The 21,783-nt window shown below is 38.8% G+C and overlaps 2 protein-coding genes across 3 annotated transcripts in view; both read right to left on the bottom strand.

Annotated features, from left to right (window-relative positions):
- The window catches only part of klhl4 (kelch-like family member 4), a 29,897-nt gene extending 27,355 nt beyond the window's left edge, over nucleotides 1-2,542 (bottom strand). Inside the window, exon 1 of one of the 2 annotated variants that reach the window (XM_051420695.1) lies at nucleotides 2,380-2,542. Coding sequence is in view for 1 of the 2 variants with exons in the window: in XM_051420694.1 (XP_051276654.1) it covers nucleotides 2,380-2,406 (27 nt within the window). In the remaining variant the exon portion in view is untranslated. The remainder of the gene's footprint in view (nucleotides 1-2,379) is intronic. The other variant, XM_051420694.1, reaches the window with a different exon arrangement.
- An 8,143-nt stretch (nucleotides 2,543-10,685) lies between these two features.
- The window catches only part of ahnak (AHNAK nucleoprotein), a 33,983-nt gene continuing 22,885 nt past the window's right edge, over nucleotides 10,686-21,783 (bottom strand). The window contains exon 7 of the mRNA XM_051420685.1: nucleotides 10,686-21,741. Coding sequence (XP_051276645.1) covers nucleotides 11,621-21,741 — 10,121 coding nt within the window. The 3' untranslated portion in view covers nucleotides 10,686-11,620. The remainder of the gene's footprint in view (nucleotides 21,742-21,783) is intronic.

Genomic DNA, 21,783 nt, shown 5'->3' on the forward strand with positions numbered 1-21,783 from the left:
CGTTTTGTGTTCTTCACACAAACAACAACACAGATTATGATAACTACGAGACAAGGATTTTCCCACAACTGTTTTAAGATCAGGTCAATGCATTATTCACAATGAACTGTATGGTAGAAACTACAGGAGTTTGAAAGACTGCATGAAGTGTGTGGATCATCTTGAATCAACATTCAAGAGTTACAATAAGGATGGATGAGCTTCAAACATTATTTTCACAGTCAAGAGGCAACATACAGATTTTTTTAGAGAGCGCTTTCTCTGCTTATGAATATATTTTATATTGTATTAGGTTGTTTTTTTTTAGCAAAAAGGACCAGTGTAGAGTAACTGGGGATTCTGATAATTGAAAGGGTGCTTAAATGTGTTATATCCAACCACAACACCCCAGTTGCTCTGGGGTTTCCTTTGTCTGCAAAGGAAGCCATCTTGGTTTGCTGGACCTTTGACTTCACCTTTTGACATTTACTATTTCACAACAGGGATCATCTTTAATTTCATAACTAGAATAATGATTACCATCAATTCAATCCAGCAAGACCTTTGGAGTATTTATTGATCACAGGTTTGATTATGTTCCACACACTTCTTTATGGTGATGTACTAAATGATGCCATAACCAGCCGTAAGAACATGCAATACATTATGTTTACATGTACATAAAAGTGTGGTGTTAAACTCACTCTGCTGTTCTACAACCTGAATAGGACACTCTTTACTACAGGCATTAAAAAGGTAAATAATAATTTTATTGAACTGAACATAATGATAAGGATTATAACTGCCCACTTAATTTCATAACTAATATGTTGTCTAATTATGTTGATTCTTGGTTTCATAGTAATCCTTCACTAACTTCCATCTTTTAACACATACATTAATCACAAAATGTCATTATCTGTCAACTGATAAAAACAGAGACTTTAATATCCCCTCTGTTTTTGTCATTGCACAAAAAATTCTCCTCTTATGTCCCACGTGAATTTATTTTAGTCCAGGGGACACTTGATATTCCTTTGCACTTGATACCTAATCTAACATGATAAAAAATGCTGTATTATACCCAAAACACATTCATTCTAAAAATGAAAGTGAGAAAAAAAGTAATTCCCTTAAACTTATCAGTCAGTGAAAACATGCTCGTATTAACAAATGTTTCCAAATCCTTCTAATCTTCAGTGTACTATCTACCAGTACATGCAAATGGATTCTAAATGAATTATATTATTATTAAATAGGGTATTTTGAGGACGCTATGTCTATACAGTCTAGGTGTATCATTATAATAAAGGTCCATTAGAGTGAGATAAGATCTAATGTATAGTAGAAACCATCACACTGGGTAACCTCTTTTATTCTTGCAGAAGTCAAGGACACCATCTGGCTGCACTCCGCATGACACATGAGATGTCAGATGTCAGACTGGTGTGGTAAACCACATTATCATCCAACATCTGCCTCCCCAGTGAACATACCTACGTGCGTAGATTGGTGGATATTCTCTGCTTGCACCAGTAATCAAGCTGTAAGTTAAATGCTTTAAATGATATTAAAAGGGGATTGTGTTATACATACATTATGTAATGTAAATCAATGGAAAGCCAAGAACCATGTAAAGAAAACATATACATAGGATATATATATAGGATATATATATATACATTGTAATCACAGGGTTATACCATTGTGAAGTATTCTGCTGTGTGGGATACACGTGTGAATGGGAACCACCTCCATCCCAAGCTACAACTGTAAACAAGATCCTAGCAAATATCTTGCTTATGCTTCCAAGAAAGATTAAGAAAAGGCCTTGCATGTCAATGTGTATGGTGGGCTGTGATATTTTAAAAATGTCTGAATATTGACCATATTCATAAGACTATAGCTCATAAAATAAAATGCAATGACAAACGCAACACGCACTAACACATGCTCACATATTTACGAGCACTTGCAGAGTGTGCACACATATAAATGATGATTCACAGCAATATCAAATACTATACTACATCCCTGACCTGATATGTCCATGACCAGGGTGCAGGGATGGGTTGCAGCCTTTCACCCACTGGAGGTCAGGAGAGACAAGTTAAAAATGTATGAGAAAATTATGTTTAATGTTCCATTTATGGCTGAACCAGTCGAGGTTACTGTACCTTCTGAATCAATAGCATACACTGCTTTAGGCACATCTGAACATAACCAAGGACATACCATAACCAGAATGCACAGTAAAAATACTATGGAACTGAGGAACTGACCTGAGAAATGCAACTGGATAAACGTAAAAATGTTGGTCATCATTTGTGGTAATAAATAAATGTATTTGAAGCTTTTGTGAAAAATACATGCTACATTTGAAGAAATGTTTGGTCTTACCTGAGAAATTGATTTACTCCTCACCATTCAAAGGGTGTAATGATCTTTTAAAATGGATGGCTAATAAGGACGACTTGCATTAATCCAATAACTTACACATCACATCTGTGCAAGACTGTTCCAACTTTTTCTTCTCCCGTGTCTCTCTTTGAGCACAAAGCCTCTCCAGAAAGGAAGGGGGCACTTTCCTCTTTTAAAGGAAATTCCTGATAAGTTCCTTCCTCTGCACTGCAACAACAAGCAACCAGGAACACCAGGATCACATCCTGTAATTGAGGCAGAACACTGCTTTCACAAAGCCTCCCTATAAACCATGTTTCTGGAACACTTGTGTTAATACATTTTAATGTGACCAAGCTATCTAACTGCCACCTGATAAAACCAATATTAATGAAACTAGTTGATATCTGTGTTTTGCAAATACAATTATGTATAATGTTAAATAAAGACTAATCAATAATAATAAAATGTTTTAAAACTGCATATGATTATGCAGCTTTTGTTTGAATCTCTATGTTTGTGATAAAATATAGCTCAGTCAATTCATCCCAAAAGGTTTTTTTAAGACTATATTAACAAGTGTTACAAGCGGTGCTGTAATATAATTCAACCACTGGGTGGCATATCTAACATTTTCACAGTTCACAGTTATTAAGTGCAAGGGCATAAAAGATTTTTGTTTTGCCAAAAATGTTATATATTTAACTATTATATACATTCCCACATTAGCCAAATTTAAATGATATGATGATGAAGTAAACACTTCAGTAAGTAAATTAAGTGAAGTCAGTAAATGATTCATGTCTGTAAATGAAGTGTTATTTTTTATTCTATGCAGAATCATATCGTATTAACACAACTACCCAACACAACTGTACAATAAAGTCGAATTGCAGTTGTGTGAATGATTCTCTAAGTCACAAAGATGGAAGTAAAATGTTTTTATATCAAAGTAAAATCTGTTAAGGAAGATGGCTAATTGTGTCTATTTCCATGTCCTTAAAGCAGCTATAACTGATATTTTGATAACAATGTATCAGATGTATGAAATGGGCCGCTCGTAGGTTCCGAACCAATTTATGTTTGGTCGAATGGTCGAAATGGTGCGAATGGTTCAAAACTAGGTGCTTGAACCGGAACAGAGCCAGTTCCCTGTTGGTGGGAAAGGCCGGCAGCAGCAGCAGGCAGTAGTTTTCATTTAGAAGGCTCTTAAACCATAAACCTGTACACTATCTGCTCAACACTAAACAGCAACACAGTGGGCATTTAGTAGCTAATGAGTAAGATATTTCCAAGTTGGGAGAGACTTAAATATCTCTTTCTTATTCATGAATAAAGAGCATATGCTCAGAGATGCTTTTTGGCATCTAGTCTTTGACCTTTGTCACCAAGCTTAGATAGATTGAGGATTTAGATTGGATTTCATTTTCAACACCTCGTTCACATAGGCCGCCTAAGCAGCGTGTGCCGTTTCCGGTGTGTGACTGCTGCGTCTGGCACGCTTGTGGTGTTCACACTGAGAGCGTATCAGCTGCATGGCTGCAGCACAGTTGCTGATGTCAGCCCTGTGTTTACTCATACACTTTTCTTTGTACAATGTCCATGAAAAGGCACATTTTTCATATAATTTAATTTACTTGCCATATATATGTAGTTTAAATGTAAATGTGAAGTTGTAACCAGAAAACAGTCACCTGTAGTTTCTTTACGAAAGAGAGAGAGAGAGAGAGAGAGAGAGAGAGAGAGAGAGAGAGAGAGAGAAAGAAAGAAAAAAAGGGGGGGTATAGGTCTCAAATAAAAATCCAGATGTCTGAACAAGCTGTTCTGTTAGCAATGCACCAGATATCAAATAGTTATAAGCTACACTGGCAATGAGCATACGCAAGACATTTACTAGTAGTAGTACTGTATTTAAATACAATTATGAGGTACTTGTATTTTAAAAATTCTAATTTGTCAAACATGAAGAGGCATTGATTTATATGTTTATTGAGACAGGCATGACTGTGAGTAATTTTTTTTGTATTGTAATACCTATTCTGAACTTCTTAAATCTTGCCCCTGACAAAAAAATATATATATATTATAATATAAAAACCTAAAACGAACTAAAAACTAAAACAAATGAGTGATACTAATGTGGAAGGGAAGACAACAGAAGGCAAGCACTAGGACCCAGTAAGAGGGGCAGAGTCTCTAAAAAGGGGAGGGAAGCTCACCTGCCCCTTTCACTCATGCTGTTAGACACACCTGAGAGAGCAGCTGAGGCCTGCCTTTGTTAGGTTTGGTAAAACATAATGTTAATATTGTATGTTTAGAAAAGTGAAATGTTTTTTAAGTTCATTTTATTAAATTAAAGATGTGAAAAGAACTGTTATTTATTAGATCCTTCATGTTGGTTAACGTCTAAAAGCTTTGAGCGATTGTTTGAACACATCAGCCAACAGGGGGTAGAGTAGCCATCTTGCATGTGTGCTTTGTGTGGTTTTAGTCAACTTAGCTTGCTATGTGTAGGTAGGTACATTGAATGCTGTTGAATAGTTCTGATTTGGTTTAAATTGTTTTGTGTGCATGGTTTATTCCTAATTTGCCTACCTATTTTGCTACAATTAATTTTATGCTTAACTCTACAACTACCTAGTTGTACAGCCTAGCCCCAAATTGTGTATTTCTTTTGTTGACTTAGTTTTGATTTATGTATGAATTATACAATTTACTCCCTTTCCTAACTTCTTATGTGTTGTAAATAAAATCTATATTTTGGTACAGCAGTCTCTGGTTCAAGGTTATTTTGGCACCTTTGCATTGAGTAGCACTGACTCACACTGACTCACACATTACTATGCGTGGCCACGAGATAGTAACGTGTGGATAATTATTGCAGTCATTTCCATGCAGAGACTGTTGATTGTTAACATGGACAAGTTTGAATTAATTTCGGCGATTTATGTGGCGAAAGTGCGGCATCTTTGACAATAAATAAATGTGCGGACTTTGGCTGATTATGCATTGAATTATGCGATCGCATAATTGCGTTTTTTTTGGAGGGACTGCATTTAGCATTACCAACAGTGACATGTCCGGCTTCACTTAGACGTAAGCTCCTCAAGCCCATCATAGCATTATTATTGACATTACACTCGACATGACAATAATAACAAAGCTACTCTTGAATAGAAAAGCAGACTATAAACTACCTTTATTCATGAATAATAAACAGCATCACTGACAGCTCCATATGGATAACCATCCCGCTACTGAAGGTGAACTATCTCGTGGCCGTGCATTAACTATCTCGTGGCCACGCGTTATTATCTCGTGGCCACGCATTAACTATCTCGTTGCCACGAGATAATAAGGCATGGCCACGAGATATTAATGTGTTGCCACGCTTTTTTTTTTTATCCAATGTTACCAGGGGGGCTCCGTAGGAAGGGACTGTAGCTAAAATTAATATAAAAATTTAAAAACTACAGATAAATAAAAGTTCATTAAAAAGGGCTGTCCCCTAGTCAACTAAACCATTGCTCATCGAGAAGAGTCTTACTCAACCCACTTTTCATTTGTTGGTTAGTCGCAGAAAAACAAAAACAATGTTACTTAAAAAGACCTTTGCTCTTGTAACACAGAAAGTGTCTTACCGGTGCTCTCTATGACTCTGCGCTGTTTCCACTAGCTAGCGGTCCTATTAGCTGACTCAAGCTCCAAGTCCCGGATATGAGCACTAGTGCCATTGTCAGGCAAGCGGGCAACAGAGCCGGCGTTAGCAGGGGTATGACGATATGTGGGACCAGACACAGCCTCCGACAATGGAGGGGATTTACTGCTGGCTTATTAACAGCCGGATTATTTACAGTGGCACCAACAAGGACTATGACTCCGGGATGATAAAGACACAGCAGGTTCAGGCAGGGGTAGGAGAGGTTTTAAGAAGCGAGAGGATCAATTTTGTTTGGAGCTGATTTGTAAGTAACGTTATACATCATCCATTGTGGTGAATTCCACAATTATTTGGTTTGGGAAGTTGGAAGTTATTTATTCAATTCAATTGAATTCAATTCAATTCAATTTTATTTGTATAGCGCCAATTCATAACAGAAGTTATCTCAGGACACTTTTCAAATGGAGCAGGTCTAGACCGAACTCCTTATAACATTTACAGAGACCCAACCGTACCACCATGAGCAAGCACTTGACGACGGGGGCAAGGAAAAACTGCCTGTTAAGAGGCAGAAACCTAGGACAGACCCTTCGGCTTTAGGTGGGTGGTCGTCTGCCCCGACCAGTAAGGGTAAGAGAAAGAGAGAGAGAGAGAGAGAGAGACAGACAGACAGACAGACAGACAGACAGTTGCACAGCAACAACAATTATTATTCCGTGTTTTGAAGAATGAGACTCAAACAACACAATTTCTGATACTGGGTAACAGACAAAATCATGGTGACAATTGTGTGTGCACAATTTAATCTGCTTTAGTTTGCTTCAAGAATTTATATTATGTCATTAACCCATATGGAGGTCCTGAAGTCGGCACTGTAATGCAGAAGTCTCTATAAACTCGACTGGGAATTCTGAGAGGCAATGGAAAACACCTGAGCCTTTCCATCTTCCATGATATCGGTGTCAATAAAGGCTACCAGGAGGTCAGCAAAGCAGTTACCCCTTCGCACTACATGATGACCTTGGCTTTGATTCCTCCCAAGGCAAAGTGCCATCCAGTTCCACTCACTGAGTGATGCTCCAACAGTTACTTAATGATATAATATGTGACATCTTTGCATTAAAATGTATATAAACACTGTACCCATGTCATATATTTTACTTAGTTGTGTACTGACATTATTCCAAACGTTTTCCAAACGTTTTCCAACAACATTTAACCCGAAAGAAATCCCTCATTTTATATAGGTGCGTTTCACCAGTTGCCTATCAATGATGTAATATCCTCTTCTGTGCATGTGTCACCGTTGTGGTTGTCTGCCAGAAGCTGTCATAAAAATTGATCTAGTTTAAGTCACATTCTTAAAGTTCCCTTTTTAGATCTTGATAATTTTTTATATTTAAAGTGGATGAACGATTTTAGTCATCGGACGTCTGGAGTTACTGGCTCCGGTGACATTTTTAAGGCAAAATTATTTTGGTGTTTTTACCGGTTTTAATCACAGACTTTAATCACGATTTCCAGAACTTCTCAATCTTAAGTTATTAGAGAAACAAGCTAAACTAACAGTAGAAGCAGGCCCACCAGGAAGTTGTTTGTCAGTCAAACAGCGACAGAGAAACACAGATTTTTAAGGTTAAACGGCTGTATTTGTTTTTTAACACTGAAGGAATCCTAGTTGGGAGAAGCTGACCGCAATTATGATGAAGACAACAACTCCCATGATCCCACGTAACTTCACAAAGTCATTATACTTTGTCTTTTGTTATTCTTTTGCTGTGACCCTCTAGCGGCAGAAATTACATATTTTACATATAATTGTTGAGCAGCATATATATTTTAGGGCTCAGGAATAACATATTCACCTTTACCTTGGTCTTCTTGTCCTTGCTCTATCTTGATTAATTCAGTTGTCATTTGGTCTTTACTTAGATCTTCAACATACAGTCCTCTTCCTTGTTAATTTCTTTCATCTATGATATGGTCACTTTAAGCATCTGTATATTTGATATCTCTACAGTTTGACATCTGATTCCTGTTGTTAAAAAAAGTCAATAGTTACGACCTCTGAGTCTGATGCCTCAGTTTGGTTGGACTCCTGTGCAACATTTCAGTAAGTTTTCAGATATTAAATCTATGCCTCATTTTACCCATTTCAAGTTCTACAAGAAATGAGTCTATGCTGTGTGGCTCATTTTTTTTCCTTTGTGTGAACAACAAAATGAGCAAGACACTTATAGCAACAACAGCTTAAGGCACTTACCATATCTAATTTATAAAACATGAATGAAATTTCCCATGGACTGGGCATGCTTTAATACTGCAGCAAAATGTATCAGGGTTCGTTGAGCCACAGAATCAATGCAAATATGAATTGGTTTGTGGTTTGCATGCTCTTTAGTAAATGTGTGACATGTTTATGACATTGTTCATCAATAATTACAATATACACATCTACCTGATTGTTTATGGCTATAGACTGCAACTTGTTACCATGTAATTTATTGTGAACGTGGTTGAACCCCATGATAAGGTACTGCAAGCCGAGAAAATATACATAAATCCAAGTAATATTCATATAAGACCAAAATTAGGCTACTTTTAGTTCAACGGGACCTTCTTGCTAGATTGCAGGTGTTTGTTGCCATTTTGCCATGTGTCATAATAGCTTATGATCTTACATCTATGTATGTTTATTGTATATGTCATATGTATGCCCAAAGGTATCACCAGTGAACCACTGCAGGACATTCTTAATTGTATAGATAGTTTCAACATTTTCCATATGATCTTTTTGTTTGTTTATGATTTTTTTTTTTCTGGTATTCCACGGTCCAACAGAAATTTCAGCAAGTTGTTCTCTCTCCTCATTTCATATGTAGCCTGAAGGCAAAATGTAATACAATTTATTGATTTAGCTTCAAGCTGTAACAGTAACAGCTTGAAGCTAACAGGTTTTCAGAAAAGAAGCTTCCACAGACAGAGGAGAAAAAATCACAACAAATTAGTGATAGAATCATTATTTAAAAAAAAAAAAAGAAAGAAATTAATTCATTCATATGGAATAACATAAAGGAATCACAAAGTTGTCTAAACAGAATCTAAGGCTATAAGGCTAGTTTCTACTGACTTCAGCATCAGGGTCTGGAAAGTCATGTACTGTATCCCTTCACTGTAAATAACTTGATTGTTTCATTCTTATTCAGTAGGTGAACTACCTGGTGAATTAATAGTTTGGAGAGTGGGTCGCCACAGAGAGCGAGTGCCTACCCTAGTGAGGAAGAGATAACAGCTGAAAACTGCTTTTTAATAGATTTTTAAACAGCTTCAACCCCAGCAGAATTATAGGTTTATAATCTTGAATATAAAAGTGTAAATGTACGGAGCCCCTAAAGGGACATGGGAGGAAAAAAAAAGAAACGTTTCATTTATTTTTTTTCCCCATGTCCCTTTAGGGGCTCCGTATAAATGATCTTTATTCAGTGCATAATAAAAAGCATCACTCCAAAACTGAAATCCCACCACATCTTGAACTTGGCTACAACATAATCATCTTGTTCCCACGCATTATTAATTTGTGGCCACGCAATATATTTTATATTATCAAAATCAAATCTTTTTTTAATTCAATACTTACTGATTGCGTTGTTACCATTTTATAACCATAGTGGATTTATAACAAAGTGATATGAAATGTACACATATAGGCACAGGCCATATAAAATGTTTCATTTGCTTAACAAATTTGAAACTTCTGGCTCAGACATAAAGATGACAAAGAAAGCAAAAATAGCTAAATCCAGGCTTCATAACTCTCCTCGGAAACCTACAGGTGATGTCACAGTCTTTGACTATTGTCAGAAGGGAGTACAGCAAGTAGCTTACAAATTTGACTGCAATGCTGATATTTTGCTGACATTAAGTGTCCTATCATCAATCAGTTAAATATAAGGAGTTTTTACTGCAACGAGTTTCATGTTTCTGGTTTGGTAATAGCATGCTGTCATCATACTCTGGGTTCTTTCAAGATATCTTTTATTGCATTTTTATTTAACTTTCTAACCTAATTATAATTTAACCAATATGCAGTAGATATGCAGACTAGACACCCTTGCTCCACTAATTTGCACTTCTTCACAGTAGTTATGGCTGCTGCATTATCTCTGCTATTTCATATGGTATTCAGTTCATTTTATTTATTGAGAATAAAAACTGGACCTATGGGAATATATCCTTAATCCATCAAACATCTAGAAATAGACCTGAGCCCGCTGATTATATTTGTTTTGCAACTCTTCTGTATGCCATGCTGTATGAAGGCACTGTATATGTTCATTGTGAAAGAATATATCTAGATTTTTATAAGTGGAGTGATACAGTCCGTTTTGTGTATGAACTGTTCTCTGGATTTAATGTATCCATGTATCCAGTGTATCTGCATCAGTCGGGTAAACAGTGTATGAGTCAAATGATAATTCAAGCTGGATTCTGTATGATTCCTAATGAGTGTATCCTAATCAAAAACAAGTAATAATAGCTTGAATAAAATGTAATGTGGAACAAAATACAGATGAACCCATTCAAGTATAGTCCATATCATATCACATGATTAAGGCACTCACAAATACTGACTTAAGAAGCCTAATAAATTCTATAATTTTTTTATTTAGTTTATTCAGCAGAATGCACACAAAAGAATAGACCATGAATCATGCTTTATCTCCATTAAATTTCTATTAACACAGATTTTGTTTGCAAACAAATGACATCAAAAAGTGACTGTGATTTTTTTGTTTATGTAATCATGTGTGTACAAACAGAGTGACAGCAAATGAAAACAATAATAATAAAGAGGATCATAAAACAGGTAAGCATGAAAATGATACAGGATTAGGAGGCAAAACATGTTTAAAACAACTGAAGGAGATGCATATTTTTTGTAAATTGCCCAGAATTTGAGTGTCAATAAAAAACAGAAAAGTACTGACAGCTCTTTAAAGAGCTGATAGTTTCAAAACAATGATTGCAATTATGGTATATACAACACCACCACAAAATCTTCTGCACTGATTATAAAATGTCAAAGCTTGAAAATAAAATAATGTCATATATAAACTGTTAACTGTTTATGTTTGTGTCTGGGTGTATAAACAACATTTTCCTTCAACATAACTATTGTAACTATCTGTTGTGCAATAGACCCCTGGATACAAATATACCACACCCATTCATTAACAACATTCATTTAATAGAATGAGATAGGACACATTGACAAACCCTCTAATAAACTATTGGTGAAAATTTGGTGAGGTTGCATATGTTCAATAAATCTGGACTATATACAAAAACAATATTTATTATTACAATACAAATTAATCTTATTTACAGTTTGAATGGATTTTAAACATTCTCATGCACTTCTGTCTAATTGCTGAAAAACTGAAGAACTACTCGTACTTGAACATTGAGATGAAATGTGTACGTCCTTTAGGTTTTAAAGAACTTAAGTTTGAAGATTTTGCCTTATTAGTAGAGGGTATTTGGGTGTACATGAGAGAGTTTAATTTGCTTCATAATTAATTATTTTTTCGGTGAAACAGATAGTTCAAGTCTTGGAAACCTGAAACCACTTCTTGAACCACTGTCACTGCTGGAAGATGAAGACAATCTTGATTTTTTAGAGTGTACAGAAACACCTGCCGCACTTCCCTCCACTCCTACTTCACTGTCTTCACCAAGTGTCACTTCATATGAGCCCTTTGACTTTGAACCAAAACCTCCGAAAGTGCCAAACTTTAACTTGCCTTTCTTTCCCTTGGCCTTGCTTCCTCCTAGGTCTAATGAAATGTCACCACCCTCAGCTTCCAAGTGAGTGGAAGGAGAACTAACTGCAAGCCCCCCCTCATCACTCAGGGAGGAGGATCGATGCCTTGATTTCTTAAATAGATCCAGTGAGGCTGACTTGCCTTTCGTTGACACACTGAGTCCAGAGTCACCTTCTAATTCTAATTTCCCACCCATCTGTTTCCCAGTATGTACACTTAGGTCTTTTCCACTTGCACTCAGTTCTACCTCTGACCCCTGAAGATCACCTACACTACTGCCCTTTGGTTTTGATTTGCCAAACAATTTTGGCATCTTTACCTTTACTTTGCCTTCACTGTGCCTCAGTTCTGGGCTGGGAACCTCAATGTTTTGTGAACTGACTTGGCAACTCACAGATGGAGACTGCATGTTTATGCCTCCACTAGCTGCAAGTTCTGATTCAACATTTCCTCCACCTTGCTGCCCCTCCAACAGAGGCAGAGCAATACCAAATTTTGGGACCTTCAGTTTGGGAAATGTTACAATACCCTCTGGGTAATGAAGGCCACCACTTACACTGCCTCCTGAAACACTTGCATCAGTCTCTGCACCACCTTTCACATTTACTTTCTGGCCTTTAAAACCTGCAGACATGGTTGCCTCTCCGTGTCTGTTTAGATTTGCATCAACATCAGGAGCAGACAGGTTCACATTTGGCATTTTAATATTAGGAGTCTTTAATTTCACATCTGGCCCTTCCAAGCTAACATTTGGACTGTCAATGGTGGTCTTTAAGCTACCAGATGACAAATTTAGATCAGGTGATTTTAATCCCTCTGATAAAGATCCATCGCCTTTCAATTTTGGTGATTTGATATCCAGCTCCACATCAGGAAAATGAAGCTTACCAAAACGATGCTTCTTTGCCTTTGTTCCTTTGACATGGATATTGGGTGTGTCTATATCCAAGTTCACTGCTGGTGTTTCGAAGTCAGCATCAGGTTTCTTCGCCTTTCCTTTCACTTTAGGAAGTTTAAATTTACCCTTTTTGCCCTTTACATGTATATCAATATCAGGGGCATCAAGGCTTGCTTCAGTATCTGGGAGACTAACTTCTGATTTGGAAGCCTTTGCTCCCACACTGAACTTGGGTGCCTTAAACGTGGAATCAGGGCCCTCCACTTCTGGGGATTTCATTCCAAACTTAGGACCTCTGAACTTGGGAAATGTAACACCTGTCTTTACAGGATCAATGGACACACCTTCCATAGTGATGGTGGGTGCTGCAATGTTAGCATTTGCACCTTTGATGTCTCCTTCCAATTTGGGCATTGATACACCCATCTTTCCTTTGACTTTAGGCCCTTTTACACCGATATCTAGATCAGGTGCTTTTACATCAATGTTTGCTTTGGGAAGGTTTATATCAACATCTGGTCCTTCTACTTTTGGACCTTTGAAGCCAAAGGATGGCATTTTCATTTTAGGCATGTCGAATCCACCTTTTGGACCTTCAATATCAACTTCTGGACATTTGATGTCAACATCAGGTGCTTTCACATCAATGTTTGCTTTGGGCAAGTTTAAATCAACGTCAGGTCCCCTTATGTTTGGACCTTTGATGTTCAATGATGGTATTTTGATATTGGGCATGTCAAATCCACCTTTTCGCCCTTCAATATCAACCTGAGGACTTTTGATGTCAACTTCAGGTGTTTTTATATCTCCCTCTATTTTAGGAGCAGACAAATCCATGTCACCTTTAAGTTTAGGACCTTTCAGATTGAAATCCACATTTGGCATTGAAAGGTTTGGTCCTGAGATAGTTGGCATCTTGAATTTTGGTCCCTTGATTTTACCACTCGGACTCTCAATGTCAATGCCTGGTCCTTTGATGTCTAACTCAGGGCCTTTAATATCAATGTCGCCTTTAGGAAGGCTGAAATCAACTTCTGGCCCTTCAACATTTGGACCTTTCATCCCAAATGATGGCATTTTCATCTTGGGCATTTTAAATCCTCCTTTGTGGCCCTCAATGTCAACTTCTGGTCCTTCAATATCCACCTTGGGTGCTTTTATGTCTCCCTCAATCTTTGGAACTGACACATCCACATCTCCTTTTACTTTGGGCCCTTTCAGACTCATATCCCAATCGGGCAGTGTGGGTCCTGATAACGATGGCAGCTTAAATTTGGGTCCTTTCAGTTTTCCATCAGGACCTTCAACATCAACTTCTGGCCCTTTGATGTCAATACCAGGAGCTTTAACATCTATGTCGGCTTTGGGAAGATTTATATCAACATCTGGACCCTCCACTTTTGGACCTTTGAAACCAAATGATGGCATTTTGATTTTCGGCATTTCAAATCCACCCTTAGGCCCTTCGATATCAACATGTGGACCTTTGATGTCAAAATCAGGTGTTTTTATGTCTCCTTCAATCTTTGGACCTGACACATCAAGATCACCTTTGATTTTGGGACTTTTCAGGTTGAAATCAACATCTGGCATGGAAATGTTTGGTCCTGAGATAGTTGGCATCTTGAATTTTGATCCCTTGATCTTACCACTCGGACTCTCAAAGTCAACGCCTGGTCCTTTGATGTCTAACTCAGGGCCTTTAATATCAATGTCACCTTTAGGAAGGCTGACATCAACTTCTGGCCCTTCAATATGTGGACCTTTCATCCCAAAGGTTGGCATTTTAAACTTAGGCATTTTAAATCCTCCTTTGTGGCCCTCAATGTCAACATCTGGTCCTTCAATATCCACTTTAGGAGCTTTTATGTCTCCTTCAATCTTTGGAACTGACACATCCACATCTCCTTTTACTTTGGGCCCTTTTAGACTCATATCCCAGTCTGGCAGTGTAGGTCCTGATAACGATGGCAGCTTAAATTTGGGTCCTCTGAGTTTTGCGTCAGGACCTTCAACATCAAATTCTGGCCCTTTGATGTCAATACCAGGAGCTTTAACATCTATGTCGGCTTTGGGAAGATTTATATCAACATCTGGACCCTCCACTTTTGGACCTTTGAAACCAAATGATGGCATTTTGATTTTTGGCATTTCAAATCCACCCTTAGGCCCTTCGATATCAACATGTGGACCTTTGATGTCAAAATCAGGTGTTTTTATGTCTCCTTCAATCTTTGGACCTGACACATCAAGATCACCTTTGAGTTTGGGACTTTTCAGGTTGAAATCAACATCTGGCATGGAAATGTTTGGTCCTGAGATAGTTGGCATCTTGAATTTTGATCCCTTGATCTTACCACTCGGACTCTCAATGTCAACGCCTGGTCCTTTGATGTCTAACTCAGGGCCTTTAATATCAATGTCACCTTTAGGAAGGCTGACATCAACTTCTGGCCCTTCAATATGTGGACCTTTCATCCCAAAGGTTGGCATTTTAAACTTAGGCATTTTAAATCCTCCTTTGTGGCCCTCAATGTCAACATCTGGTCCTTCAATATCCACTTTAGGAGCTTTTATGTCTCCTTCAATCTTTGGAACTGACACATCCACATCTCCTTTTACTTTGGGCCCTTTTAGACTCATATCCCAGTCTGGCAGTGTAGGTCCTGATAAAGATGGCAGCTTAAATTTGGGTCCTTTGAGTTTTGCGTCAGGACCTTCAACATCAAATTCTGGCCCTTTGATGTCAATATCAGGTGCTTTAACATCTATGTCGGCTTTGGGAAGATTTATATCAACATCTGGACCCTCCACTTTTGGACCTTTGAAACCAAATGATGGCATTTTGATTTTCGGCATTTCAAATCCACCCTTAGGCCCTTCGATATCAACATGTGGACCTTTGATGTCAAAATCAGGTGTTTTTATGTCTCCTTCAATCTTTGGACCTGACACATCAAGATCACCTTTGATTTTGGGACTTTTCAGGTTGAAATCAACGTCTGGCATGGAAATGTTTGGTCCTGAGATAGTTGGCATCTTGAATTTTGGTCCCTTGATTTTACCACTCGGACTCTCAATGTCAACGCCTGGTCCTTTGATGTCTAACTCAGGGCCTTTAATATCAATGTCGCCTTTAGGAAGGCTGACATCAACATCTGGCCCTTCAATATGTGGACCTTTCATCCCAAAGGTTGGCATTTTAAACTTAGGCATTTTAAATCCTCCTTTGTGGCCCTCAATGTCAACATCTGGTCCTTCAATATCCACTTTAGGAGCTTTTATGTCTCCTTCAATCTTTGGAACTGACACATCCACATCTCCTTTTACTTTGGGCCCTTTTAGACTCATATCCCAGTCTGGCAGTGTATGTCCTGATAACGATGGCATCTTAAATTTGGGTCCTTTGAGTTTTGCGTCAGGACCTTCAACATCAAATTCTGGCCCTTTGATGTCAATATCAGGTGCTTTAACATCTATGTCGACTTTGGGAAGATTTATATCAACATCTGGACCCTCCACTTTTGGGCCTTTGAAACCAAATGATGGCATTTTGATTTTTGGCATTTCAAATCCACCCTTAGGCCCTTCGATATCAACATGTGGACCTTTGATGTCAAAATCAGGTGTTTTTATGTCTCCTTCAATCTTTGGACCTGACACATCAACATCACCTTTGAGTTTGGGACCTTTCAGGTTGAAATCAACGTCTGGCATGGAAATGTTTGGTCCTGAGATAGTTGGCATCTTGAATTTTGGTCCCTTGATTTTACCACTCGGACTCTCAATGTCAACGCCTGGTCCTTTGATGTCTAACTCAGGGCCTTTGATATCAATGTCGCCTTTAGGAAGGCTGACATCAACTTCTGGACCCTCAATATTTGGACCTTTCATCCCAAAGGTTGGCATTTTAAACTTAGGCATTTTAAATCCTCCTTTGTGGCCCTCAATGTCAACATCTGGTCCTTCAATATCCACTTTAGGAGCTTTTATGTCTCCTTCAATCTTTGGAACTGACACATTCACATCTCCCTTTACTTTGGGCCCTTTCAGACTCATATCCCAATCTGGCAATGTAGGTCCTGATAAGGATGGCAGCTTAAATTTGGGTCCTTTGAGTTTTGCGTCAGGACCTTCAACATCAAATTCTGGCCCTTTGATGTCAATATCAGGTGCTTTAACATCTATGTCGGCTTTGGGAAGATTTATATCAACATCTGGACCTTCCACTTTTGGACCTTTGAAACCAAATGATGGCATTTTGATTTTTGGCATTTCAAATCCACCCTTAGGCCCTTCGATATCAACATGTGGACCTCTGATGTCAAACTCTGGTGTTTTTATGTCTCCTTCAATCTTTGGACCTGACACATCAAGATCACCTTTGATTTTGGGACTTTTCAGGTTGAAATCAACATCTGGCATGGAAATGTTTGGTCCTGAGATAGTTGGCATCTTGAATTTTGATCCCTTGATCTTACCACTCGGACTCTCAAAGTCAACGCCTGGTCCTTTGATGTCTAACTCAGGGCCTTTAATATCAATGTCACCTTTAGGAAGGCTGACATCAACTTCTGGCCCTTCAATATGTGGACCTTTCATCCCAAAGGTTGGCATTTTAAACTTAGGCATTTTAAATCCTCCTTTGTGGCCCTCAATGTCAACATCTGGTCCTTCAATATCCACTTTAGGAGCTTTTATGTCTCCTTCAATCTTTGGAACTGACACATCCACATCTCCTTTTACTTTGGGCCCTTTTAGACTCATATCCCAGTCTGGCAGTGTAGGTCCTGATAACGATGGCAGCTTAAATTTGGGTCCTCTGAGTTTTGCGTCAGGACCTTCAACATCAAATTCTGGCCCTTTGATGTCAATACCAGGAGCTTTAACATCTATGTTGGCTTTGGGAAGATTTATATCAACATCTGGACCCTCCACTTTTGGACCTTTGAAACCAAATGATGGCATTTTGATTTTCGGCATTTCAAATCCACCCTTAGGCCCTTCGATATCAACATGTGGACCTTTGATGTCAAAATCAGGTGTTTTTATGTCTCCTTCAATCTTTGGACCTGACACATCAACATCACCTTTGAGTTTGGGACTTTTCAGGTTGAAATCAATGTCTGGCATGGAAATGTTTGGTCCTGAGATAGATGGCATCTTGAATTTTGGTCCCTTGATTTTACCACTCGGACTCTCAATGTCAACGCCTGGTCCTTTGATGTCTAACTCAGGGCCTTTAATATCAATCTCGCCTTTGGGAAGGCTGACATCAACATCTGGCCCTTCAACATTTGGACCTTTCATCCCAAAGGTTGGCATTTTAAACTTAGGCATTTTAAATCCTCCTTTGTGGCCCTCAATGTCAACATCTGGTCCTTCAATATCCACTTTAGGAGCTTTTATGTCTCCTTCAATCTTTGGAACTGACACATCCACATCTCCCTTTACTTTGGGTCCTTTCAGACTAATATCCCAATCTGGCAGTGTAGGTCCTGATAACGATGGCAGCTTAAATTTGGGTCCTCTGAGTTTTGCGTCAGGACCTTCAACATCAAATTCTGGCCCTTTGATGTCAATATCAGGTGCTTTAACATCCATGTCGGCTTTGGGAAGATTTATATCAACATCTGGACCCTCCACTTTTGGACCTTTGAAACCAAATGATGGCATTTTGATTTTTGGCATTTCAAATCCACCCTTAGGCCCTTCGATGTCAACATGTGGACCTTTGATGTCAAAATCAGGTGTTTTTATTTCTCCTTCAATCTTTGGACCTGACACATCAACATCACCTTTGAGTTTGGGACCTTTCAGGTTGAAATCAACGTCTGGCATGGAAATGTTTGGTCCTGAGATAGTTGGCATCTTGAATTTTGGTCCCTTGATCTTACCACTCGGACTCTCAAAGTCAATGCCTGGTCCTTTGATGTCTAACTCAGGGGCTTTGATATCAATGTCGCCTTTAGGAAGGCTGACATCAACTTCTGGACCCTCAATATTTGGACCTTTCATCCCAAATGATGGCATTTTAAACTTAGGCATTTTAAATCCTCCTTTGTGGCCCTCAATGTCAACATCTGGTCCTTGAATATCCACCTTGGGAGCTTTGATGTCACCCTCAACTTTTGGAACTGACACGTCGACGTCTCCCTTTACTTTGGGCCCTTTTAGACTGATATCCCATTCTGGCAGCTTGGGTCCTGATATTGATGGCATTTTTATTTTAGGCATTTCAAATCCACCCTTTGGCCCTTCAATATCAACCTCTGGACCTTTGATGTCAACTTCAGGTGTTTTTATGTCTCCCTCTATCTTTGGAACTGACACGTCCACATCACCTTTGAGTTTGGGTCCTTTCAGATTGAAATCCACATTTGGCATGGAGAATTTCGGTCCAGAAATTGTTGGCATACTGAACTTGGGTCCTTTGAGTTTTGCATCTGGTCCTTCAATGTCAACTTCAGGGCCTTTAATTTCAACGTCAGGTGCTTTCACATCAATGTTTGTTTTTGGAAGGTTTATATCAACATCTGGTCCTTCCACTTTTGGACCTTTGAAGCCAAAGGATGGCATTTTGATTTTAGGCATGTCGAATCCACCTTTTGGACCTTCAATATCAACCTCTGGACCTTTGATGTCAACTTCAGGTGTTTTTATGTCTCCCTCTATCTTTGGAACTGACACATCCACATCACCTTTGAGTTTGGGACCTTTCAGATTGAAATCCACATTTGGCATGGAGAATTTTGGTCCAGAAATTGTTGGCATGCTGAATTTGGGTCCTTTGAGTTTTGCATCAGGGCCTTCAACGTCAACCTCTGGTCCTTTAATATCAATATCAGGTGATTTCACATTAATGTCTGCTTTGGGAAGGTTTATATCAACATCTGGCCCTTCCACTTTTGGACCTTTGAAGCCAAAGGAGGGCATTTTGATTTTAGGCATTTCAAATCCTCCTTTTGGGCCTTCAATATCAACGTCTGGACCTTTGATGTTGATCTCAGGTGTTTTTATGTCTCCTTCAATGTTTGGAACAGATACATCCACATCACCTTTGAGTTTGGGACCTTTCAGATTGAAATCCACATCTGGCATGGAAATCTTTGGTCCTGAGATTGTTGGCATTTTGAGTTTTGTTCCTTTCATTTTGCCATCAGGACTCTCAATTTTAACATCAGGTCCTTCAATGTCAACATCTGGAGCTTTTATTTCAATGCCAGCTTTGGGAAGATTAACATCAACGTCTGGCATTTCAACCTTTGGACCTTTGAAACCAAACTTTGGTATCTTGAATTTGGATCCTTTCACTTTTGGACCAGTCAATCCCAGGTCAAGATCAAGACCTTCAGAGCTACCAGTCTTCCCTTTCATGCTAATATCCACTTCTGGTGCCTTTGGCTTTGCACCCTTGAATCCAAACTTTGGCATTTTAAACTTTGATTTCTTTGTTCCGATTTCTGGGACATCTATTGTGGCATCTGGTCCTTCAAGTTCAGCTTTTGGCAATTGAACATCTCCTGTCAAGTCACCCTTCAACTTTGGCCCCTTCAGATTTATATCAACATCTGGCAATGATATTTTTGGTCCAGATATTTTTGGTAACTTAACTTTTGGCCCATGAAGGTTTCCCCCTGGGGATTCAAAGTCAACATTGGGACCTTTGATGTTAACTTCCGGTGTTTTTATGTTTCCCTCTATCTTTGGAACTGACATATCTCCCTTTATCTTGGGTCCTTTCAGGTTGATATCCCAGTCTGGCAACTTTGGTCCTGAGATTGATGGCAACTTAAATTGTGCCCCCTTGAGTTTTGCGTCTGGCCCCTCAATATCAACATTAGGCACATTAATGTCAACATCAGGTGCTTTGACATCAATGTCTGCTTTGGGAAGGTTTATATCAACATCTGGCCCTTCCACTTTTGGACCTTTGAAGCCAAATGATGGCATTTTGATTTTTGGCATTTCAAATCCTCCTTTCGGGCCTTCAATATCAACGTCTGGACCTTTTATGTTGATCTCAGGTGTTTTTATGTCTCCTTCAATGTTTGGAACAGATACATCCACATCACCTTTGAGTTTGGGACTTTTCAGATTGAAATCCACATCTGGCATGGAAATGTTAGGTCCTGAGATTGTTGGCATCTTGAATTTCGGTCCCTTGATTTTACCACTCGGACTCTCTATGTCAATGCCTGGTCCTTTGATATCCAATTCAGGGCCTTTAATATCCATGTCAGCTTTCGGAAGGCTGACATCAACATCTGCACCTTCAATATTTGGACCTTTCACCCCAAAGGATGGCATTTTAAACTTAGGCATTTTAAATCCTCCTTTATGGCCCTCGATGTCAACGTCTGGGCCTTCAATTTCCACCTTGGGAGCTTTGATGTCAGCCTCAACCTTTGGAACTGACACATCGACATCTCCCTTAATTTTGGGGCCTTTCAGACTCATATCCCAATCTGGCAGCTTGGGTCCTGATATTGATGGCATTTTGATTTTTGGCATATCAAACCCACCCTTTGGCCCTTCAATATCAACCTCTGGACCTTTGATGTGGATGTCAGGTGTTTTTATGTCTCCTTCAATCTTTGGAGCTGACAAATTCACATCACCTTTAAGTTTAGGACCTTTCAGGTTGAAGTCAACATCTGGCATGGAAATGTTTGGTCCTGAGATTGTTGGCATCTTGAATTTTGGTCCCTTGATCTTACCACTTGGACTCTCAATATCAATGCCTGGTCCTTTGATATCCAATTCAGGGCCTTTAATATCCATGTCAGCTTTCGGAAGGTTGACATCAACATCTGGCCCTTCAATATGTGGACCTTTCATCCCAAATGATGGCATTTTAAACTTAGGCATTTTAAATCCTCCTTTGTGGCCCTCAATGTCAATGTCTGGTCCTTCAATTTCCACATTGGGAGCTTTGATGTCACCCTCAACCTTTGGAACTGACACATCGACATCTCCTTTAATTTTGGGGCCTTTCAGACTCATATCCCAATCTGGCA

The sequence above is a fragment of the Dicentrarchus labrax genome, unplaced genomic scaffold, assembly GCF_905237075.1.
Source record: "Dicentrarchus labrax unplaced genomic scaffold, dlabrax2021, whole genome shotgun sequence".
Classification (NCBI taxonomy): Eukaryota; Metazoa; Chordata; class Actinopteri; family Moronidae; genus Dicentrarchus; species Dicentrarchus labrax.